Here is a 20,460-nt window from a genome sequence, read left to right on the forward strand (position 1 = left end):
CAACAACGTCAATACTAGAAGTGTGACTTGCTCCTGCTTTTGAAAGATTCATTATTGAGAAATGGATCAGCGACTACATCCAGCGATTTGTGCAGGGTGTACCATGAATGGCATCATGGACAGCACCGGTGGAAGCGGGCAGCCTGGGTCTTGTGGGGGTACGAGCAGTACTGGACAAAACCAGCTCAGACACATGGCCATGTTCCTTGAGAACAGCCAGCACCTGCCTGAGCAGGAGGAGAGCAGTCTGATCGACTTGTACAGGGAGGTGCGGCGAGGGTTTCTCTTTTACAGAGTGACAGTGAGAGAGACCCTGAACACGAGAGGACTAAGGCTTTGGTGTGGGAGGAGTGACGAGCAGTGGCTCTTTGATGAGGAGATGGAGGAAATTGGGAGCTATTCCGAGGGTGTTGGAACTGCAGAGAAGGGCTTCTTGTCTGCCTACGAATCACACGGATTGACAGATCTTTATTTTGTAGTGGATTTAAAATACGATTTATTATCTATTTTTTTTTAACCATTCGCCTACAATTTCCCCCACTGAAATATAATGAATATAATCTGTTTAAGATCGAGATATAATTTTCTTTGCATGGACTGCATCTCAATCCACCCAATCTGCCAATATCGCGGTGAAATGTGGCAGAGCTAGAGCGGTGTTAGTCAGACCGGTCGACATCCCGAAAATTGGTCTTCTCACAAAAAAAGTATGTGGCGTCCGAACGTATTGACTAAACTCTCACGAACACAATGGTGTTCTCCGTTTTGCTCTAGGGTGCCCACAAGCCTCACAAGACGGCCTGAAGGTCCCTGGTACCAGTTAAAAAACAATAATGGAAGTATATACAGTATCGGGATAGTTTAGTGCCTAAAATATGAGGATAAATACATGCCTTTAAAAACTTCAGAACAAACTTCCTTTAGATTTTTTGTGGGACTATCCGTGGTTTTCAAGTTCAAAATCAAATAGCTAAATGATTCTTGGTATGACCATCTTAAAACAATTCCATATGTTAGTTTAGACTCTAGAAGGTTAATGACTTAAAATATACTGTGGCATGTCTTTTTTGAGTGAGATTTGTCTATGGAAAGTTAACACACACACACACACACACCTACCTTCATGATGATGTAGAAGGCAAAGTAGAGTAGCAGGTTGCAGATGGCGATGGCCAGCAGGTAAGAGGCAAAGTCATTGGGTGTCTTTAGTAGCCCATAGGCAGCCCTGGACAGACAGAACAACAAACACACAATGTCAGTGATGAGATGTCTACTCTACTCTCATGGTTGTGGGTGAGTAATGACTATTCTACAGACTAAATGGATACCTTGCCTCATCAGGCTGAGTGGGTCGCAATAAAATCACATTGACAGAAAGGGACATTAATCACTTAAAGTAGTTGTGAAAGACCTTTGGTAAAAAATTTAAAAAACACTGCATGATGATGTCAAACAATGTACAGATCTGCCATCTTAATTTGAACCCGTTTCTCACAGCAGGAAAACAAATCCTGCGGCGACAGGAAATTGTCATTATTACGTGGATTATATTAAATAGATTTTTTTTTAGGGGTTGATACATTTTTCGTTAGGGCACATCAAGTCATATTTTAAAATGGAAATGACAAACTTTAAAGCCCTTTTAAACCCTAATACACTACAATTAGCCTTTCATGCCACGCTGGAAAATGCTCTGCGACAAGTGATCAAATTAAGATATCACATATATAGAACACTGCAGTAAATGCAGTCCAGTCTGAATAAGATAGTGAGTGAATGAAAGAAATACTCACAGAGACCAGTTCACTATGTTTCCCATCACTAGCAGAACCATTCGGTCCTAACAGAGAGAGAGAGAAACATTTACTTGTGGATTTATAGATCTTTCGCGACAGAGTGAGTCTCCATACAGTATGTGTATGTATAGTCTACCATTTACTGTATATATATATATGAATGGACAAAGCCATCGATCACGTATAACCATTCACATAACCATTCACTCAATAGCATATTGAAGCCAAATGAAGGCTGTTAAGATGGTGTGTCATGGAGACACAAAATACGCAATTTGAGCTTCATGAGGTGACATTGCAGCCTAACTAAGTACTGCCCCCTCAATTTGAGTAAATCAAGTGGAAGGCCGACCAGGGTACTGCAGGCTGCCATTAGCAAATAAATTATCCTTAGAACTTCTTATGTGTGCGATTTAAAAAATAATTGGTTCAAGGACATACTGTACATCGGGTGTATTAGAAGCAATTATTGCTACCATGATTGCCTTCTAAACATTTTTTTTACACAAAGATCGATATTTTTCCATTCACTATAATGGGGGATCCTGTTTATGCAAACAATGCCTGCAGTACCGCGGTCAGCCTTGAACCTTCGTGGTTTCAATAAGTGGGCAGTAGTTCTCCCCTGATGTTTACTCACAATATACATGGGGCCACTGCACTGGCGGATACAGTCAGTGTAGATCACATTCACAATCCTGCGCAGGATGCCAGAATCTGAAACACAGACAAGTAGAATAGACTGACACGTCCATAGCCCCTGTAACATTACAAGGTAACATTGCAAAAATCAGAAACTTTCTGTCCAAAAATGATGCAGAAAAATTAATCCATGCTTTTGTCACTTCTAGGTTAGACTACTGCAATGCTCTATTTTCCGGCTACCTGGATAAAGCACTAAATAAACTTCAGTTAGTGCTAAATACGGCTGCTAGAATCCTGACTAGAACCAAAAAATTGGATCATATTACTCCAGTGCTAGCCTCTCTACACTGGCTTCCTGTCAAAGCAAGGGCTGATTTCAAGGTTTTACTGCTAACCTACAAAGCATTTACATGGGCTTGCTCCTACCTATCTCTCTGATTTGGTCCTGCCGTACATACCTACACGTACGCTACGGTCACAAGACGCAGGCCTCCTAATTGTCCCTAGAATTTCTAAGCAAACAGCTGGAGGCAGGTCTTTCTCCTATAGAGCTCCATTTTTATGGAACAGTCTGCCTACCCATGTCAGAGACGCAAACTCGGTCTCAACCTTTAAGTCTTTACTGAAGACTCATCTCTTCAGTGGGTCATATGATTGAGTGTAGTCTGGCCCAGGAGTGGAAAGGTGAACGGAAAGGCTCTGGAGCAACGAACCGCCCTTGCTGTCTCTGCCTTTCCACTGGGATTCTCTGCCTCTAACCCTGTTACGGGGGCTGAGTCACTGGCTTACTGGGGCTCTCTCATGCCGTCCCTGGGGGGGGTGCGTCACCTGGGTGGGTTGATTCACTGTTGTGGTCAGCCTGTCTGGGTCGGCGCCCCCCCCTTGGGTTGTGCCGTGGCGGAGATCTTTGTGGGCTATACTCGGCCTTGTCTCAGGATGGTAAGTTGGTGGTTGAAGATATCCCTCTAGTGGTGTGGGGGCTGTGCTTTGGCAAAGTGGGTGGGGTTATATCCTTCCTGTTTGGCCCTGTCCGGGGGTGTCCTCGGATGGGGCCACAGTGTCTCCTGACCCCTCCTGTCTCAGCCTCCAGTATTTATGCTGCAGTAGTTTATGTGTCGGGAGCTAGGGTCAGTTTGTTATATCTGGAGTACTTCTCCTGTCCTATTCGGTGTCCTGTGTGAATCTAAGTGTGCGTTCTCTAATTCTCTCCTTCTCTCTTTCTTTCTCTCGGAGGACCTGAGCCCTAGGACCATGCCCCAGGACTACCTGACATGATGACTCCTTGCTGTCCCCAGTCCACCTGGCCATGCTGCTGCTCCAGTTTCAACTGGCCTGGGCCCTAGGACCATGTCCCAGGACTACCTGACATGATGACTCCTTGCTGTCCCCAGTCCACCTGACTGTGCTGCTGCTCCAGTTTCAACTGTTCTGCCTTATTATTATTCGACCATGCTGGTCATTTATGAACATTTGAACATCTTGGTCATGTTCTGTTATAATCTCTACCCGGCACAGCCAGAAGAGGACTGGCCACCCCACATAGCCTGGTTCCTCTCTAGGTTTCTTCCTAGGTTTTGGCCTTTCTAGGGAGTTTTTCCTAGCCACCGTGCTTTTACACCTGCATTGTTTGCTGTTTGGGGTTTTAGGCTGGGTTTCTGTACAGCACATAGAGATATCAGCTGATGTACGAAGGGCTATATAAATAAATTTGATTTGATTTGAAGGTAAAAAGCTAACCCTGACCCCAGGCCTGTTCCTAGCCCTTACTCCTAGGTTTCTTCCTTCTAGGTTGTTTTTCCTTGCTTGCTCTTGGGCTTTTGGGTTGGTATCTGTAAAGGACTTTGTGACAACTGCCAATGTAAAAAAAAAAGGGCTTTTAAAAATAACAAATAAATGTGATTGATTGATTGACTCCTTACCCAGTCTCCAGCGACCCATGTAGTAGAGCTGGGTGCTGAGCAGCATGGTGGCCAGGATGTGGAGGACAGAGAAGATGATCCAGAACACCATGTTGCCCTTCCCAAACACCTGGACACAACACACACAGGTAGACACACACCCATCAGGAATGTTACACTTGCTGAATGATGATTCTATGGGTGGGTTGCACCAACATGGTTTAAATTAATCTAGGATTAGAGCTAATCTAGGTTTATAATTAACTCAGAGATGTGTTGTACCACCCAATTTTTTATCTGGATCAGTAAATCTATAATTAACGGTTTTAAACTATGATTATGATTCGTGACATGTTACACCAATATATGATGTATTTCGAGAGTTGAAACGAAGTAGCTAGCCTACTTGTCAAATGAGGCCACAAAGTTTCTGTCATAAAATAATAACAATGGAACTACTACAACTCCATCGTGAAAGGTTCTCATGGGTTGGCTGATTTGAAATAAAATCTGTTATTTTTCAGTACTAGACAGAAAATGAATGTTAGCTACTATATTCATTCGAGACGTGTAGTCCATTTGTCATTCCAATCTCCTTTGCATTAGCGTAGCCTCTTCTGTAGCCTGTCAACTATGTGTCTGTCTATCCCTGTTCTCTCCTCTCTGCACAGACCATACAAACGCTCCACACCGCGTGGCCGCGGCCACTCTAATCTGGTGGTCCCAGCGCGCACGACCCACGTGGAGTTCCAGGTCTCCGGTAGCCTCTGGAACTGCCGATCTGCGGCCAACAAGGCAGAGTTCATCTCAGCCTATGCCTCCCTCCAGTCCCTCGACTTCTTGGCACTGACGGAAACATGGATCACCACAGATAACACTGCTACTCCTACTGCTCTCTCTTCGTCCGCCCACGTGTTCTCGCACACCCCGAGGGCTTCTGGTCAGCGGGGTGGTGGCACCGGGATCCTCATCTCTCCCAAGTGGTCATTCTCTCTTTCTCCCCTTACCCATCTGTCTATCGCCTCCTTTGAATTCCATGCTGTCACAGTTACCAGCCCTTTCAAGCTTAACATCCTTATCATTTATCGCCCTCCAGGTTCCCTCGGAGAGTTCATCAATGAGCTTGATGCCTTGATAAGCTCCTTTCCTGAGGATGGCTCACCTCTCACAGTTCTGGGCGACTTTAACCTCCCCACGTCTACCTTTGACTCATTCCTCTCTGCCTCCTTCTTTCCACTCCTCTCCTCTTTTGACCTCACCCTCTCACCTTCCCCCTCTACTCACAAGGCAGGCAATACGCTCGACCTCATCTTTACTAGATGCTGTTCTTCCACTAACCTCACTGCAACTCCCTCCAAGTCTCCGACCACTACCTTGTATCCTTTTCCCTCTCGCTCTCATCCAACACTTCCCACACTGCCCCTACTCGGATGGTATCGCGCCGTCCCAATCTTCGCTCTCTCTCCCCCGCTACTCTCTCCTCTTCCATCCTATCATCTCTTCCCTCTGCTCAAACCTTCTCCAACCTATCTCCTGATTCTGCCTCCTCAACCCTCCTCTCCTCCGTTTCTGCATCCCTTGATTCTCTATGTCCCCTATCCTCCAGGCCGGCTCGGTCCTCCCCTCCTGCTCCGTGGCTCGACGACTCATTGCGAGCTCACAGAACAGGGCTCCGGGCAGCCGAGCGGAAATGGAGGAAAACTCGCCTCCTTGCGGACCTGGCATCCTTTCACTCCCTCCTCTCTACATTTTCCTCTTCTGTCTCTGCTGCTAAAGCCACTTTCTACCACTCTAAAGTCCAAGCATCTGCCTCTAACCCTAGGAAGCTCTTTGCCACCTTCTCCTCCCTCCTGAATCCTCCTCCCCCTCCCCCCCCTCCTCCCTCTCTGCAGATGACTTCGTCAACCATTTTGAAAAGAAGGTCGACGACATCCGATCCTCGTTTGCTAAGTCAAACGACACCGCTGGTTCTGCTCACACTGCCCTACCCTGTGCTCTGACCTCTTTCTCCCCCTCTCTCCAGATGAAATCTCGCGTCTTGTGACGGCCGGCCGCCCAACAACCTGCCCGCTTGACCCTATTCCCTCCTCTCTTCTCCAGACCATTTCCGGAGACCTTCTCCCTTACCTCACCTCGCTCATCAACTCATCCCTGACCGCTGGCTACGTCCCTTCTGTCTTCAAGAGAGCGAGAGTTGCACCCTTCTGAAAAAACCTACACTCGATCCCTCCGATGTCAACAACTACAGACCAGTATCCCTTCTTTCTTTTCTCTCCAAAACTCTTGAACGTGCCGTCCTTGGCCAGCTCTCCCGCTATCTCTCTCAGAATGACCTTCTTGATCCAAATCAGTCAGGTTTCAAGACTAGTCATTCAACTGAGACTGCTCTTCTCTGTATCACGGAGGCCCTCCGCACTGCTAAAGCTAACTCTCTCTCCTCTGCTCTCATCCTTCTAGACCTATCGGCTGCCTTCGATACTGTGAACCATCAGATCCTCCTCTCCACCCTCTCCGAGTTGGGCATCTCCGGCGCGGCCCACGCTTGGATTGCGTCCTACCTGACAGGTCGCTCCTACCAGGTGGCGTGGCGAGAATCTGTCTCCTCACCACGCGCTCTCACCACTGGCTTCCCCAGGGCTCTGTTCTAGGCCCTCTCCTATTCTCGCTATACACCAAGTCACTTGGCTCTGTCATAACCTCACATGGTCTCTCCTATCATTGCTATGCAGACGACACACAATTAATCTTCTCCTTTCCCCTTCTGATGACCAGGTGGCGAATCGCATCTCTGCATGTCTGGCAGACATATCAGTGTGGATGACGGATCACCACCTCAAGCTGAACCTCGGCAAGACGGAGCTGCTCTTCCTCCCGGGAAGGACTGCCCGTTCCATGATCTCGCCATCACGGTTGACAACTCCATTGTGTCCTCCTCCCAGAGCGCTAAGAACCTTGGCGTGATCCCGGACAACACCCTGTCGTTCTCAACTAACATCAAGGCGGTGGCCCGTTCCTGTAGGTTCATGCTCTACAACATCCGCAGAGTACGACCCTGCCTCACACAGGAAGCGGCGCAGGTCCTAATCCAGGCACTTGTCATCTCCCGTCTGGATTACTGCAACTCGCTGTTGGCTGGGCTCCCTGCCTGTGCCATTAAACCCCTACAACTCATCCAGAACGCCGCAGCCCGTCTGGTGTTCAACCTTCCCAAGTTCTCTCACGTCACCCCGCTCCTCCGCTCTCTCCACTGGCTTCCAGTTGAAGCTCGCATCCGCTACAAGACCATGGTGCTTGCCTACGGAGCTGTGAGGGGAACGGCACCTCAGTACCTCCAGGCTCTGATCAGGCCCTACACCCAAACAAGGGCACTGCGTTCATCCACCTCTGGCCTGCTCGCCTCCCTACCACTGAGGAAGTACAGTTCCCGCTCAGCCCAGTCAAAACTGTTCGCTGCTCTGGCCCCCCAATGGTGGAACAAACTCCCTCACGACGCCAGGACAGCGGAGTCAATCACCACCCTCCGGAGACAACTGAAACCCCACCTCTTTCAGGAATACCTAGGATAGGATAAAGTAATCCTTCCCACCCCCCCCCCCCCTTAAAAGATTTAGATGCACTATTGTAAAGTGGCTGTTCCACTGGATGTCTTAAGGTGAACGCACCAATTTGTAAGTCGCTCTGGATAAGAGCGTCTGCTAAATGACTTAAATGTAAATGTATATCTAGCTAGTTTATAAACCAAGCTAGTTAGCATACAATATTATTTATTATTGCTATTACTTAACGTTATTTAGCCATTTATTATTTGTCCGCTAGCCACCTGATCATGGCACGTCAAAGATGATCAATTTTCTCCGCTTATAAAAAAAAAAAAAAAAAAAGGTTGTCGGGGCTGATGGAGGAATTTAGTAAAGTACTGGAGGATACAAAGACAGACAACACAAATGTCAAAAAGAAGGAAGACACCTGGGCCATTTCGTGCGACAAATGTAATGGATCGACATGGATTAAAGATCAGATCAGATAAAAAGCACACTGGAAAAAACGGACAACCGAAAGCCAAAAAGGATGCCGCAGAGGAGAAGCGGGGGTTATTTCAGACCGGAGCCGGGCCTCCGTCCATGGAAATTGATCCTACTACCCAGAAGATATAGGAGATGATTCCCCAACAGTTTGCCCCTCTCCTTCACCCCTATGATGACGACAGACAACTTGACCCACCAATATTTTGTAAGCATAAATAACTTAAATATCAATGCCTTTAATGCTACTTCACTACAATGTTACCGTTGCAGTTTAGAATTAATCTCCAATCGAAATGTTTTTCTATTTTTTATTCATTGAGCAACAGACTTACATTTTTATCTAGGTTTAAAGTGACTAGACTTAAACCTAATCTAGGTTTAAACTAAATTTAGATTAGAGGAAGGATTTAATTGAACTAGGATTAATTTAAAACTAGGTTTAAAATTGGGTGCAACAAGATGAATAGATAAACCTTGATTTAGCCCAGTTTAAGAGTTAATCCATGTTGGTGCAACCCCCCCTATAGGTTGTGTACGTCAGAGTCTAATGCTGGGTGTTTGTTGTGTTTCTGTCTTGGTCTCTGTGTGGTGAGTATGTCCCTAGTCACTCACCACTCCTAGCACAGAGAAGAAGATGACAGCAGCCAGACAGGCGTAGGCAGTGTAAGCGCTGGCATTGATATCTGGGTGTCTCTTCTGGTACAGCTTTAACACACACAGCCCAGCGATCATATACATGAAGGAGGTGTCTGACCGACAGGGAGATCGAGGAGGAAAGGGTGACATTAATGACATTTCTTACAGTACAAAATATCTTCCAGTAAAGTTATTGGGAAGTAGCCAGAGTCCCAGATCTGTTTGTGCCATCCTGCAGTCACAGCAATGCAGTTGGCATGACAATATGAACCGATCTGGGACTGATTGAGAAAGCCATCTATTGAGGATATGTGTTAGTGTCTTCAGGATCTCCCAATTAGCCAACCACTACATTAGTCTCACCGAACTGGAAGTTGGTGTAGTTAGGGCAAACGTGGTAGCAGGCACTCAGCAGTCCCTCCATCATCAGAGCTGTGCCCATGGCGTAGAACAGCCCAAAGTGCTTAGGGATGCCACACTCCTGGAGACCGGCAGAGAGGGAGAGACGGAGGCATAAATATTATATCAATTCATTGTCACTAGCTAGGTTCCCATCCATGTGGCGGCAGATTTTCATGCAAATATTCAAAAATGTTCATGCAAATATTCAATATGTGCATTTTCCCACCAGAGATCAGTTTCCATCAAATTGACTTGTTGTGGATATAAAAGGCTTTGTCTGATAACGTAGTGAAAAGAGGAAAATATTCACATCCAATGTTCAGGCCTCTAGAGGATAAGTAGGTAGGTGTGTTTCACAGTGATGTATGATGTACCTGACAAAGATCCAACTCGGATGGAAACTTTGTCTTTATTGCGCGTCTGATTAACTCACCCTAGGAGCACACGAGAGTTGTGGACATTCTTTTTTTCATTGATAATGTAATACACATAAAAATAACTTTTGCAGTTAAATTCCCATGTTCGGAATAAAAAAATACAAGTTCAAATGACTTTCCATTGCATTTTCAACCCTACTGATGGTCATGTCACAGAGATGTTTTGCGTTATATATCGAATGTGCCCACTCCGGTCTTGGCACGAGTGCTGTAGCCAACAGCTTGCAGATACAGTGCGGGCCTAGCCTACATGAGATTTTATGGACATTTTATGGCATCGATCATGTCACCACAATAAGATATTTTTTGGAAAGAAGCCTCAAGCTCATCACCGTGCACTTTGAAGTTCATAATTTATTTAACCCGTAGCCAAATAAACCACATGATTTCCCTAATCATAGTGGGAGGACCACACAAGATATCATTGCATGACTCCAAGTTTACTTTGATATGTGAACTCCTCCCGCAATTGTTCCCCGCATAATTCATTTTACCTACACAAAACCACCACAAAAATTCACCTTATCTAGTGTATTTACAGTTGAAGTCGGAAGTTTACATACACCTTAGCCAAATACATTTAAACTCAGTTTTTCACAATTCCTGACATTTAATTTGAGTAAAAATTCTCTGTCTTAGGTCAGTTAGGATCACCACTTTATTTTAAGAATGTGAAATGTCAGAATAATAGTAGAGAATGATTTATTTAAGCTTTTATTAATTTCATCACATTCCCAGTGGGTCAGAAGTTTACATACACAATTATTATTTGGTAGCATTGCCTTTAAATTGTTTAACTTGGGTCAAACGTTTCAGGTAGCCTTCCACAAGCTTCCCACAATAAGTTGGGTGAATTTTGGCCCATTCCTACTGACAGAGCTGGTGTAACTGAGTCATGTTAGTTGGCCTCCTTGCTCGCACACGCATTTTCAGTTCTGGCCACAAATTTTCTATAGGATGAGGTCAGGGCTTTGTAATGGCCACTCCAATATCTTGACTGAGATGTTGCTTCCATATATCCACACAATTTTCCTTCCTCATGAGGCCATCTATTTTGTGAAGTGCACCAGTTCCTCCTGCAGCAAAGCACCCCCACAACATGATGCTTCCACCCTCGTGCTTCACGGTTGGGATGGTGTTCTTCGGCTTGCAAGCCTCCCCCTTTTTCCTCCAAACATAATGGCCAAACAGTTCTATTTTTGTTTCATCAGACCAGAGGACATTTCTCCAAAAAGTACGATCTTTGTCCACATGTGCAGTTGCAAACTGTAGTCTGGCTTTTTTATTGCGGTTTTGAAGCAGTGGCTTCTTCCTTGCTGAGCGGCCTTTCAGATTATATCAATATAGGACTCATTTTACTGTGGATATAGATACCTTGATCCCGTTTCCTCCAGCATCTTCACAAGGTCCTTTGCTGTTGTTCAGGGATTGATTTTCACTTTTCACACCAAAGTACGTTCATCTCTAGGAGACAGAACGCGTCTCCTTCCTGAGCGGTATGACAGCTGCGCGGTCTCATGGTGTTTATACTTGCGTACTATTGTTTGTACAGATGAACGTGGTACCTTCAGGCGTTTGGAAATTGCTCCCAAGGATGACTCAGACTGAGGTCTTGGCTGATTTCTTTAGATTTTCCTTTGATGTCAAGCAAAGAGGCACTGAGTTTGAAGGTAGATCTTGAAATACATCCACAGGTCCACCTCCAATTGACTCAACTTATGTCAATTAGACTATCAGAAGCTTCTAAAGCCATGACATCATTTTATGGAATTTTCCAAGCTGTTTAAAGGCACAGTCAACTTAGTGTATGTAAACTTCTGACCCACTGGAATTGTGATACAGTGAATTATAAGTCAAGTAATCTGTCTGTAAACAATTGTTGGAAAAATTACTTGTGTCATGCACAAAGCAGATGTCCTAACTGACTTGCCAAAACTATAGTTTGTTAACAAGAAATTTGTGGAGTGGTTGAAAAACGAGTTTTAATGACTCCAACCTAAGTGTATGTAAAATTCTGACTTCAACTGTAGTTTTGTCGCCGTTTGGAAAGTTTACTGACAAATTTTCAGTTTACATCTGGCATGTCATGAAATGTTTTATACTACATGTACTTAAGTTTGGATGGAAACCTGCTTACTGGTGTGGAACGTTCCTTAGTGTATAGGAAATATCAATTTGGACAAAACCCTCACGTCAACGTCATGGGTGGTGATACGAATTCCATACATGGAAATACCAATATGAGCATTTCATGTTCTATTGCTTATCCCACTGCTATAATACCGATATGTACCAGGGGTTGGTTTAGAGGTTGGGTTGCCACCCCTGGAACACATATTTCCCCTGGAGGTAGCGGTTCGATCCCTCAGTTCCGCCACTCACACTGTGTACTTCATCCCTGTCATCTTTCTACACATACTCTAATCTACACCTGTCAATAAAATCAAAACTAGGATTATTGCCACCATAAGTGTGTTCTACCCTGTCATCCCAAAAAACTACAAAATACCCCCCCCCAAAAAAAATGTAAAAACAAAAGCACCATCTCAGTCTGATCTCTCACCAGTGCGTTGAGGTCGTGGCGGTCCAGCGCTCTGCTGTGGATGATGTCTCTCTGCAGCACGATGAGCAGGAAGAGGAGGCCCAGCATCACGTAACCAAGGTTACTCAGTATGTTGTTGAAGGCACTGCACACCAGAGGGTAGAGAATGGATGTCATGGATGACACAAGTCATACATTACATGCCCAGCCATAGGTGTTTCCCCTTATTACACACACACACACACACACACACACCTCAGATTCCCCAGGGGGTGTGCACACAGGAAGTTGTAGTAGCAGATGTCCTGATTTCCTGTCACGTTGACAACCTGGAGGAGAGAGGAACATGTCAACAACAACACACTACCCACTCAACAACACACTACCCACCCATTTGAATCATATCTACTCACTCGAAGCAAATTCCTTTACACACTACAAATGCACTCGTTGTAACTCTGTAATAATGTAGCTATAAGTCTGTAATAATGTAGTAAATCCGCAGTTGGAGCGTGAGTGAGGGTAGCACACAGTACCGTTTGATAAGTGATGACCAGCTGGATGACAGGGAGGGCATAGAACACACCTATGGTGGCAATATTCCTGAGGAGAGGAACACTGACATTAACTGCCATGACACTGACAGTTGTATGATTACTGTACAATCCGACTGATACAAAACAAACCTACACCCTATATCCAAAGAAGCAATTGTTATCATGCATTTGACCAAAGTACTGATAGAGTGGAGGGTGCCAGAGGGTTATAGCCCACAGCATTGATGTACAGAATTTGAGGCAACTCTCCGTCCCACTCACCAGAAGTAGATCTGGTACTTTTTACTCAGAACCCTCTTGTCCTTGCGAGCGAGGTCCGACACACACAGGTACTTCTGCAAAAGGACAAGCGACCACAAAGAGTTTCATTGGGAGGGAAAAACTCAACAAAAACAACAGAGGATAAGGATAATATTGAGTGATGCACAGGGGAGGAGCAGTAGAGGGGGGAGGGATGGAGGAGAGGTAGAGGGGGAGGGATGGATGAGAGGTAGAGGGGGAGGGATGGATGAGAGGTAGAGGGGGAGGGATGGATGAGAGGTAGAGGGGAAAGGGATGGAGGAGAGGTAGAGGGGGAAGGGATGGATGAGAGGTAGAGGGGGAGGGATGGAGGAGAGGTAGAGGGGGAGGGATGGAGGAGAGGTAGAGGGGGAGGGATGGATGAGAGGTAGAGGGGGAGGGATGGATGAGAGGTAGAGGGGGAGGGATGGATGAGAGGTAGAGGGGGAGGGATGGATGAGAGGTAGAGGGGGAAGGGATGGAGGAGAGGTAGAGGGGGAAGGGATGGAGGAGAGGTAGAGGGGGAAGGGATGGATGAGAGGTAGAGGGGAAGGGAGGGAGGAGAGGTAGAGGGGGAAGGGATGGATGAGAGGTAGAGGGGGAGGGATGGAGGAGAGGTAGAAGGGATGGATGAGAGGTAGAGGGGGAGGGATGGATGAGAGGTAGAGGGGGAGGGATGGATGAGAGGTAGAGGGGGAGGGATGGATGAGAGGTAGAGGGGGAGGGATGGAGGAGAGGTAGAGGGGGGAGGGATGGAGGAGAGGTAGAGGGGGGAGGGATGGAGGAGAGGTAGAGGGATGGGCCAGACCTTGGTGCGGACGATATTCTTGTCCGAGTCGATGTCGGCCAACGTGTCATAGTCATCCTCCTCTATTGAGCTCAGAGACTCCTGTCGACTACGACCCGTAACGCTCTCCAACGAACGCTCTGAGAGAGGAGGAAACAGAGAGAACAGCAACTACCTTTACAGTATGTCAGTGACTGAGGGTTATATTTTTAGATTTGATTCGTTTTTGTTGGTTTTACAGCTTGGATTTTTAAAAATATGATTTGGGACGTATTCAATAGATTGGTGGTTCTGGCCAAAGACGCATTCCTGATAATCACAAAATGTATCATTGAAATTGTTCTCGACATTCCATCTTTATCTCTGCGTACAGTCAAACATGATTGTTGACCATATGTGATCGTTTTGGTCGCCGTCTGTGGTCATCAGAGTATTAAATTACATCAAAAGGCGGATAGATCTTGAACACATTCCGAATTGATTGACATGGTGCTGATTTATACAGTGAAGGGATGTGATTGGCTGGCTGATTAAGGCAGTGAGTGTCACCAATGCAGATGGCTACGTGGTGGATGGCAGTTAGGAATGGTCTGCGTTTCAAAGTCTCCTGTCCTGATAAACAAACACAGATAAACCAATAAGAAACAAGAGCACTCCGCAGCCCTCCAATCAAGAGCCAGTTTGGTGGTGAAATGCTGGTCAACATTACTTGAAGACAGATGTTGTGCCATGTGGACCCCATTGTGTGTATTTGTACATCTGTGTGTGTACAGTATTAGAGTGTATGTGTCTAATTATGCGTCTGTATTTGGTCATCTTGCTCCATACCCATGTATCCGTAGTTGGCATCTGATGCTATGCTGTCTGTGATGGCCTCTGAGCTCAACGTGCTGGCGTTGTCCGCTGTAGAAACAATAGCAGAGAGAAACAACATTAAAGAGGGCTTGAAGTGGTGTAAGTATTCACTTTGGCTGTGTCCCAACTCTCTCTCCTTCCTCCCAAAGTGTTCACTTCCCCTCGCTGATTCAAAGGAAATGACTGGCAAAAGAAATATGGTGAAAAGTGCAACTAGTCCATGACTCCCCCAATCCAATGCTTTTAGAATTGTGGGAAGTAGTGAAGGAGTGCACATTCACGAGGAGACTCATGTGCAGAAAGAAAAACAACGAGACACACGGCAGAACTGGAACAGTGAAAGCCCTGTCTTACCCAGCTAGCTACATTGATTGTCAATATTTAACTCAAAACCTTTCAAAACATTGTCACACTTGTAATGTAAATGAGCACACACACACACACACACACACACACACACTCACTCACCAAAGGAGCCGTATTCATAGGGGGAGACTGGAGTCACACCTGGCTTTCCTGTGGTAACAGGTAGAGATCATGTCACAAACACACACCAAACACATGCAACAATATTAGTTAGTAGTCTGCACACAACCACAGCATCTAGATGAATGGTTAGTCAGAGAGGACACACCATGCCCTGTGGGCTCAGAGACAATGTTGAAAGTGAGGCAAGGGTTAATGCACGGGTGCTAATCAGTCCCCTTGGGTGTGAGTCCAACGAGAGAAAAGTCCATTTCAGTCAAACTCCCATTGGAACCAAAACACCGTAACCGTAATATCATGACCATGACAAGGGTTTTTGTGACAGGACAATGCTGTGAAGTCAGGCAACTCAGGAAGTGAACTGAAATTCCAATACAATAATTGAAAAAGGGGGTTCTATTTTCAATGACTCCTCAATAAAACTGTGAAGGAGAATACATTGATTTCAAATGTTTTTCCATATTTTAAATTTATATCACTTCCCGATTTCAAATTGACACCCAGCCGTGGTGAAGGTCATTTATTAGACATGCATGTTGATGATTTCCTCATCCTCCCAGATCATACTGGTGATAATGACTGTGAGATGGGTGTAACTATTTATATAGCGTGCACGAAGGGTAATAAGTAGTGTGACATTGTGAGAGAAGCTCAGACACAGGCAATATCTCACAACTCCAACGCCATTCTTACCCAGTAGAGAGGCTGAGCCAAAGAGTAGCATGGGGAGAAAGCATGGGGAGAAAGCGAGACAAATTCAACACACAAAGACATAGAAAACCTAGAGAAATAGATCAGTAATCCTTCATCCGATGGGGCAACTGTTAATGGTTCGCATCCATCTTGAACTCGTTTTAAATCTTAAATACACAGTTCGTTCTCTTCACTGTACACCTCTCTGGAAAAAAAATACAACAGAGTGTGCCGTTGTGGTGGGTTGCTGGGATACCTGTCTCCGCGGGTGACATGTCCGCTGGGTTCAGAAGCCCCTCCCTCCTCCTGTGCATCCTGACCAGAGAAAAGACCCAGAGAGAAAGAGAGACACTTGAGTTCCAAAGCTTCTATATGACAGTGTATGAAATAATGTACTTACTGTATATGACAGTGAAGCGATCGACAGACCTCTTGTTCTCCACACAGGCCACCAGGAAGGTGAGCAGGTAGAAGGAGAGGAAGATGCCCAGGCAGAACAGCATGCCCATCACGTACACATCCGCTGAGACGGAGAGAGGGAGAGGGGGGGTGTAGAGAGAGGGGGAAGAGGGAGAAAGGAAGGAGAGAGGAAGAGATGTTAGAGAGAAACAGAAAGGGAAAGAGAGAGGGACATGAACACTTCTCTCTGCTACATTGGGAATGATGTACTGTTTGGCCCGCCTGGCTGAGTGACTCACAGCTGATGGCGGGCGAGACGACCACGTCCAGAGTTTTACTGCGGTTGCCGGCATCAATGAGTTCATCTGGACGGAGGGGGTAGAAGCGCAGGGGACCCCCACATGCCTCGTCCTCCGTCTTCACCACCACCACCACATAGAAACTGTTACTGGGGAAGTCCTTCCTCTGAGAGCCACGAGAGAAAAGGGGAGAGGGAGAGTAGATGAAATGGTTGCCCATTGTGGCAAGTGAGTTGTAAACATTTATTTATTGATCAATTACCTGATCTCTCCAGTGTGTGTGTGTGTGTGTGTGTGTGTGTGTATTCTACCTGGACAGTGATGGCAGCTGTCTTGGTCATGGTTTGATACATTCCAATGAAGGCCACGTTGTTATCCAAGTCATACACTGGGCACTGATAAGGTAGAACACAGCATTTAGCAATCAGAGAGGAACGAGTGTCTGTCTGTATATGTGTGTGTGTGTCTGCCTGTCTGTCTGAGCAGAGAACAGGTGCAGTCACGGCTAATGTGGTTTCCATGGCAACAGGCACCTCTGCACTCCCCATCAAGTGTGTGGAATGGAGATTTCTATATTGGCCAACCTTTCAGGGACACCCCCAATGTGAGCTATTACACACCAGACAGCTTTACATAGCGTTTTAGTAACGCCTCTCTTTCACAGCTTTAAGCTGCTTTAGGGTAAATCCTGTGCATTTCCCAAGTTCATTCACAGCTGTCTAGTGGTTGCTGGGGTGCTCAGAATGAACTCAACACTGCCCTTGTGTGGTGAATCGGAGGCTAGCCATTGGAGACAGGCTGAGGGAACCACAGTTCAGTGATGTCATGTGAGGTCAGTGGATGCAGGTTGATGTAAGGTCATGGCTGTATTCATTAGGGTACACCATAGCAAAATGTTTTGCAACAGAAAACTTAAACAACTGTTTATTTTAGCGTTTCTGAACAGTCTATCCCTGTTTCAGTTTGCTTACTTCCGATTGGTCTCGAACAGAGTTGTGAACTCAATGTCACATGACTTGAGACTCTATATAAAATAAAATAACTTGAGACTTGACTTGGAGCCTCAAGACTCGGGACTCGACTTTTGACTTGAGACTGATGACTTGAATTTTTCTGGCCAGGTTTTGTATTGTTTTGTCTGTCACTCATTTTGTGGAAGAGAGTCTACATCGATTATTCCACATGCAGCCAGAGACAGTAACCGCAGCATCGCCCTCGCAAAAAACTCTGCCACAGATTGGCTAGTGAAACGCACACTCGGCACTCTGACTGGATCAGCAAACTGTCAATCAACACAGGTTGGGTGAGCTAGCAAACATACTGCTGATTTGCTATACAAGCTATAGGATCAGGTGCAGCGCAAACATCAAACTGTAAATAAATAAATCTGCACCTCCAAAAATTGTTCGGTGATTTTGCAATGACATGGGATTCTTAAAATGTGTCGTAGACAAAATAATGAAAAGGGCTGTCTGGTAGCCTCAATAAATATACACATATTTGTAGCTGAACAAGTCGTTGCATGTATAGATTTTTTTTTACTTGACTTGAGACTTGAAAACGTATGACTTGATCTTAGAACGCACGACTTGGGACTTGACTCGAGACTTAACCCGTTCTACTTGGGACTCGAACCTTCTGACTTGGTCCCACCTCTGGTGCCTAATGAACAGGTTTGGTCAAGTTAGTTTACCTGGATGTCCTGAATGGACATGACAGAGCACGGGAAGGTCATCTCAGAGTTGACCTTGACGATGGCCGTGTCCACTCCGTCAGGGAACACATATTTGAAGTACTGAGAGAGAAAAACAGAGTTAGAATAAAAAAAAGTTCACATATATATTGGAATTAAGTCCTAAATCAGCCGAGTGAATGAAAAATATATTTAAAAAATAAAACAATCTTCCTAACAATACTATTCTATTATGTTGATAGATCTACCGTTTTGAAAGGGCAAATCTTGCTTCGAATACAAACGCACATGTGCACACACAAAATGTATGACATAACAATATACATTTTCTAGTGTCTCTTTCTCTCCATCTCTGTCACGCAACAGCTCAACAGATCAGGCACACACATTTGTTTTTTAATATCAATCCCCTTCTTGGCCCTGGCCTTTAGACTTAGGCACAGTAAAGAGGTAGTACCCAACCGTCTTCTCCACCCACGCACACATCTCATGGTCACGTGCAGTATAAGGGTTTCACGGGAAATATGCTATGTGCGTATGTACGCACGTGTGCATCAGTGTGAGTGGCTATGTTTCTTACCTGGGGTTGGGATGGTGAGGCAGTGAAGCTGAACTTTTTGTCTGTACTGTAATGAAGAAGATGAGAAACACTCAACAAATACAACAGCCATATTAGCCAGTCAGGTCACATATACAGTACGCCATCTCTACTCTATGAGTAATGCTGCTACACAGGGTCTCTTGGCTTGCTGTAGAGATAGGCAGTCACGAGTGTGTGTATGCAAAAAGGCCGCATTCAATGCAAATTAGACCAGCTCTACACAGTTGCATAATAGTGATATAAAATATGATGACTCAGAGTATTGAATACGTACTGCTGTGGGAGGCATGTAAAGCTCTACAACCAGATATCATGTATTCGCTCGGCTAGCTAGCATGAAGCTAATGATCCCTGATGAAGATGACTCACTGCAGGGTGAAGCTGTCCACGCGGCTGATCCTCAGCTGGTAGTGGGTGCCCAAGCTGGACAGGGTGGACACGTCCACAAAGAAGTACTGGGTCTCCGAGAGGGTGCGGGTGGGGGGTTGGCAAAGTGTTCGGCCCACATGGGCATAGGGGTACTTCCTCTGGTACCTGTGTGTGTGGGGGGGGGGGCAAAGAGATATCACTTCTCCACTCATTTTCATCGAGGTATTTTATAAAGGGAGACCTGGCCAAGAGAGTAGCTCAATATACAAATCATGATCACATACTTGGGCTCATAGAACAGAAAAGGCTTATATTAGACTAGGGTCACGTCCAAAATTGCACCACTTTTGAGCAGGGTCCATAGGGAATGTAGGGTGCCATTTCATAAGCCATTTTTTAGGCTGAACTAAACAACCATGACCATTGCAGCAGCCCGCTCATAACAGTTCCTATGGACGGTAAATGATAAGAACAGGAGGATAAGAAGAGCCACTGCTAAAAAAGGGACTGAATTGGCCTGTTGAATTGTGTCAACTACAGTCCCACAAAAAACAGTGTTAATGACAGAAAAACCAACAACTTCCCAAAACACAACAACCTAGCTAGTACTGTAATTATAGCTAGTGTCTATGGGAAATTAGGCCTATGCTTTATGTTTATGTGGAAGTGAAAGCTCAAGGTACAACGATGACTCACTCTCAACTAGATGGCTTTACCACCTGACACAGGTGTCCTGGTATTGCGCAAGTCCGTGGATTATGTTACGCCATGAAAGACGTTCCCCAAACACGGTCCTCGCGACCCCAAGGGGTGCACGGTTCATTTAAAAAAACAACAACCAAAATGTGCACCACTTGGCGTCCAGAAGACAGAGTTTGGAAAAACCCTGGGCTACTGTATAATAGAACAAATTATACACTGATCCAACAGGTAGGTTCTGCATGCAGGCTAAACACTTAGACCTAGGCTATATCATATAATAATTAGGGAGGGCTTATATAGTCCTGTTTGACCGTATGTACAAGTGGGTACCCTGTACAGGTGTGAAGTGAAAAAGTTTT

At 45.5% G+C, this 20,460-nt stretch overlaps 1 protein-coding gene across 4 annotated transcripts in view; it reads right to left on the reverse strand.

The window, feature by feature from the left end:
* Positions 1-20,460, reverse strand: part of LOC115136971 (SID1 transmembrane family member 2-like) — a 28,610-nt gene that overhangs the window by 1,321 nt on the left and 6,829 nt on the right. For 2 of the 4 annotated variants that reach the window (XM_065024579.1, XM_029672918.2), the window contains 21 exons: positions 19,400-19,564; positions 19,010-19,055; positions 18,430-18,531; positions 17,048-17,131; positions 16,737-16,902; positions 16,468-16,561; positions 16,295-16,353; positions 15,328-15,375; positions 14,833-14,907; positions 14,554-14,616; positions 14,026-14,144; positions 13,200-13,273; positions 12,918-12,984; positions 12,637-12,710; positions 12,403-12,526; positions 9,364-9,481; positions 8,977-9,113; positions 4,361-4,469; positions 2,437-2,513; positions 1,794-1,840; positions 1,120-1,225 (listed from right to left, as the gene is read on the reverse strand). In XM_065024579.1, the coding sequence (XP_064880651.1) occupies positions 1,120-1,225; positions 1,794-1,840; positions 2,437-2,513; positions 4,361-4,469; positions 8,977-9,113; positions 9,364-9,481; positions 12,403-12,526; positions 12,637-12,710; positions 12,918-12,984; positions 13,200-13,273; positions 14,026-14,144; positions 14,554-14,616; positions 14,833-14,907; positions 15,328-15,375; positions 16,295-16,353; positions 16,468-16,561; positions 16,737-16,902; positions 17,048-17,131; positions 18,430-18,531; positions 19,010-19,055; positions 19,400-19,564 (1,954 nt within the window). Of the gene's footprint in view, positions 1-1,119; positions 1,226-1,793; positions 1,841-2,436; positions 2,514-4,360; positions 4,470-8,976; positions 9,114-9,363; positions 9,482-12,402; positions 12,527-12,636; positions 12,711-12,917; positions 12,985-13,199; positions 13,274-14,025; positions 14,145-14,553; positions 14,617-14,832; positions 14,908-15,327; positions 15,376-16,294; positions 16,354-16,438; positions 16,562-16,736; positions 16,903-17,047; positions 17,132-18,429; positions 18,532-19,009; positions 19,056-19,399; positions 19,565-20,460 lie in introns of all 4 variants that reach the window. The other 2 variants (XM_065024580.1, XM_065024581.1) reach the window with 2 other exon arrangements.

This window comes from Oncorhynchus nerka, linkage group LG11 (assembly GCF_034236695.1).
Source record: "Oncorhynchus nerka isolate Pitt River linkage group LG11, Oner_Uvic_2.0, whole genome shotgun sequence".
Lineage (NCBI taxonomy): Eukaryota > Metazoa > Chordata > Actinopteri > Salmoniformes > Salmonidae > Oncorhynchus > Oncorhynchus nerka.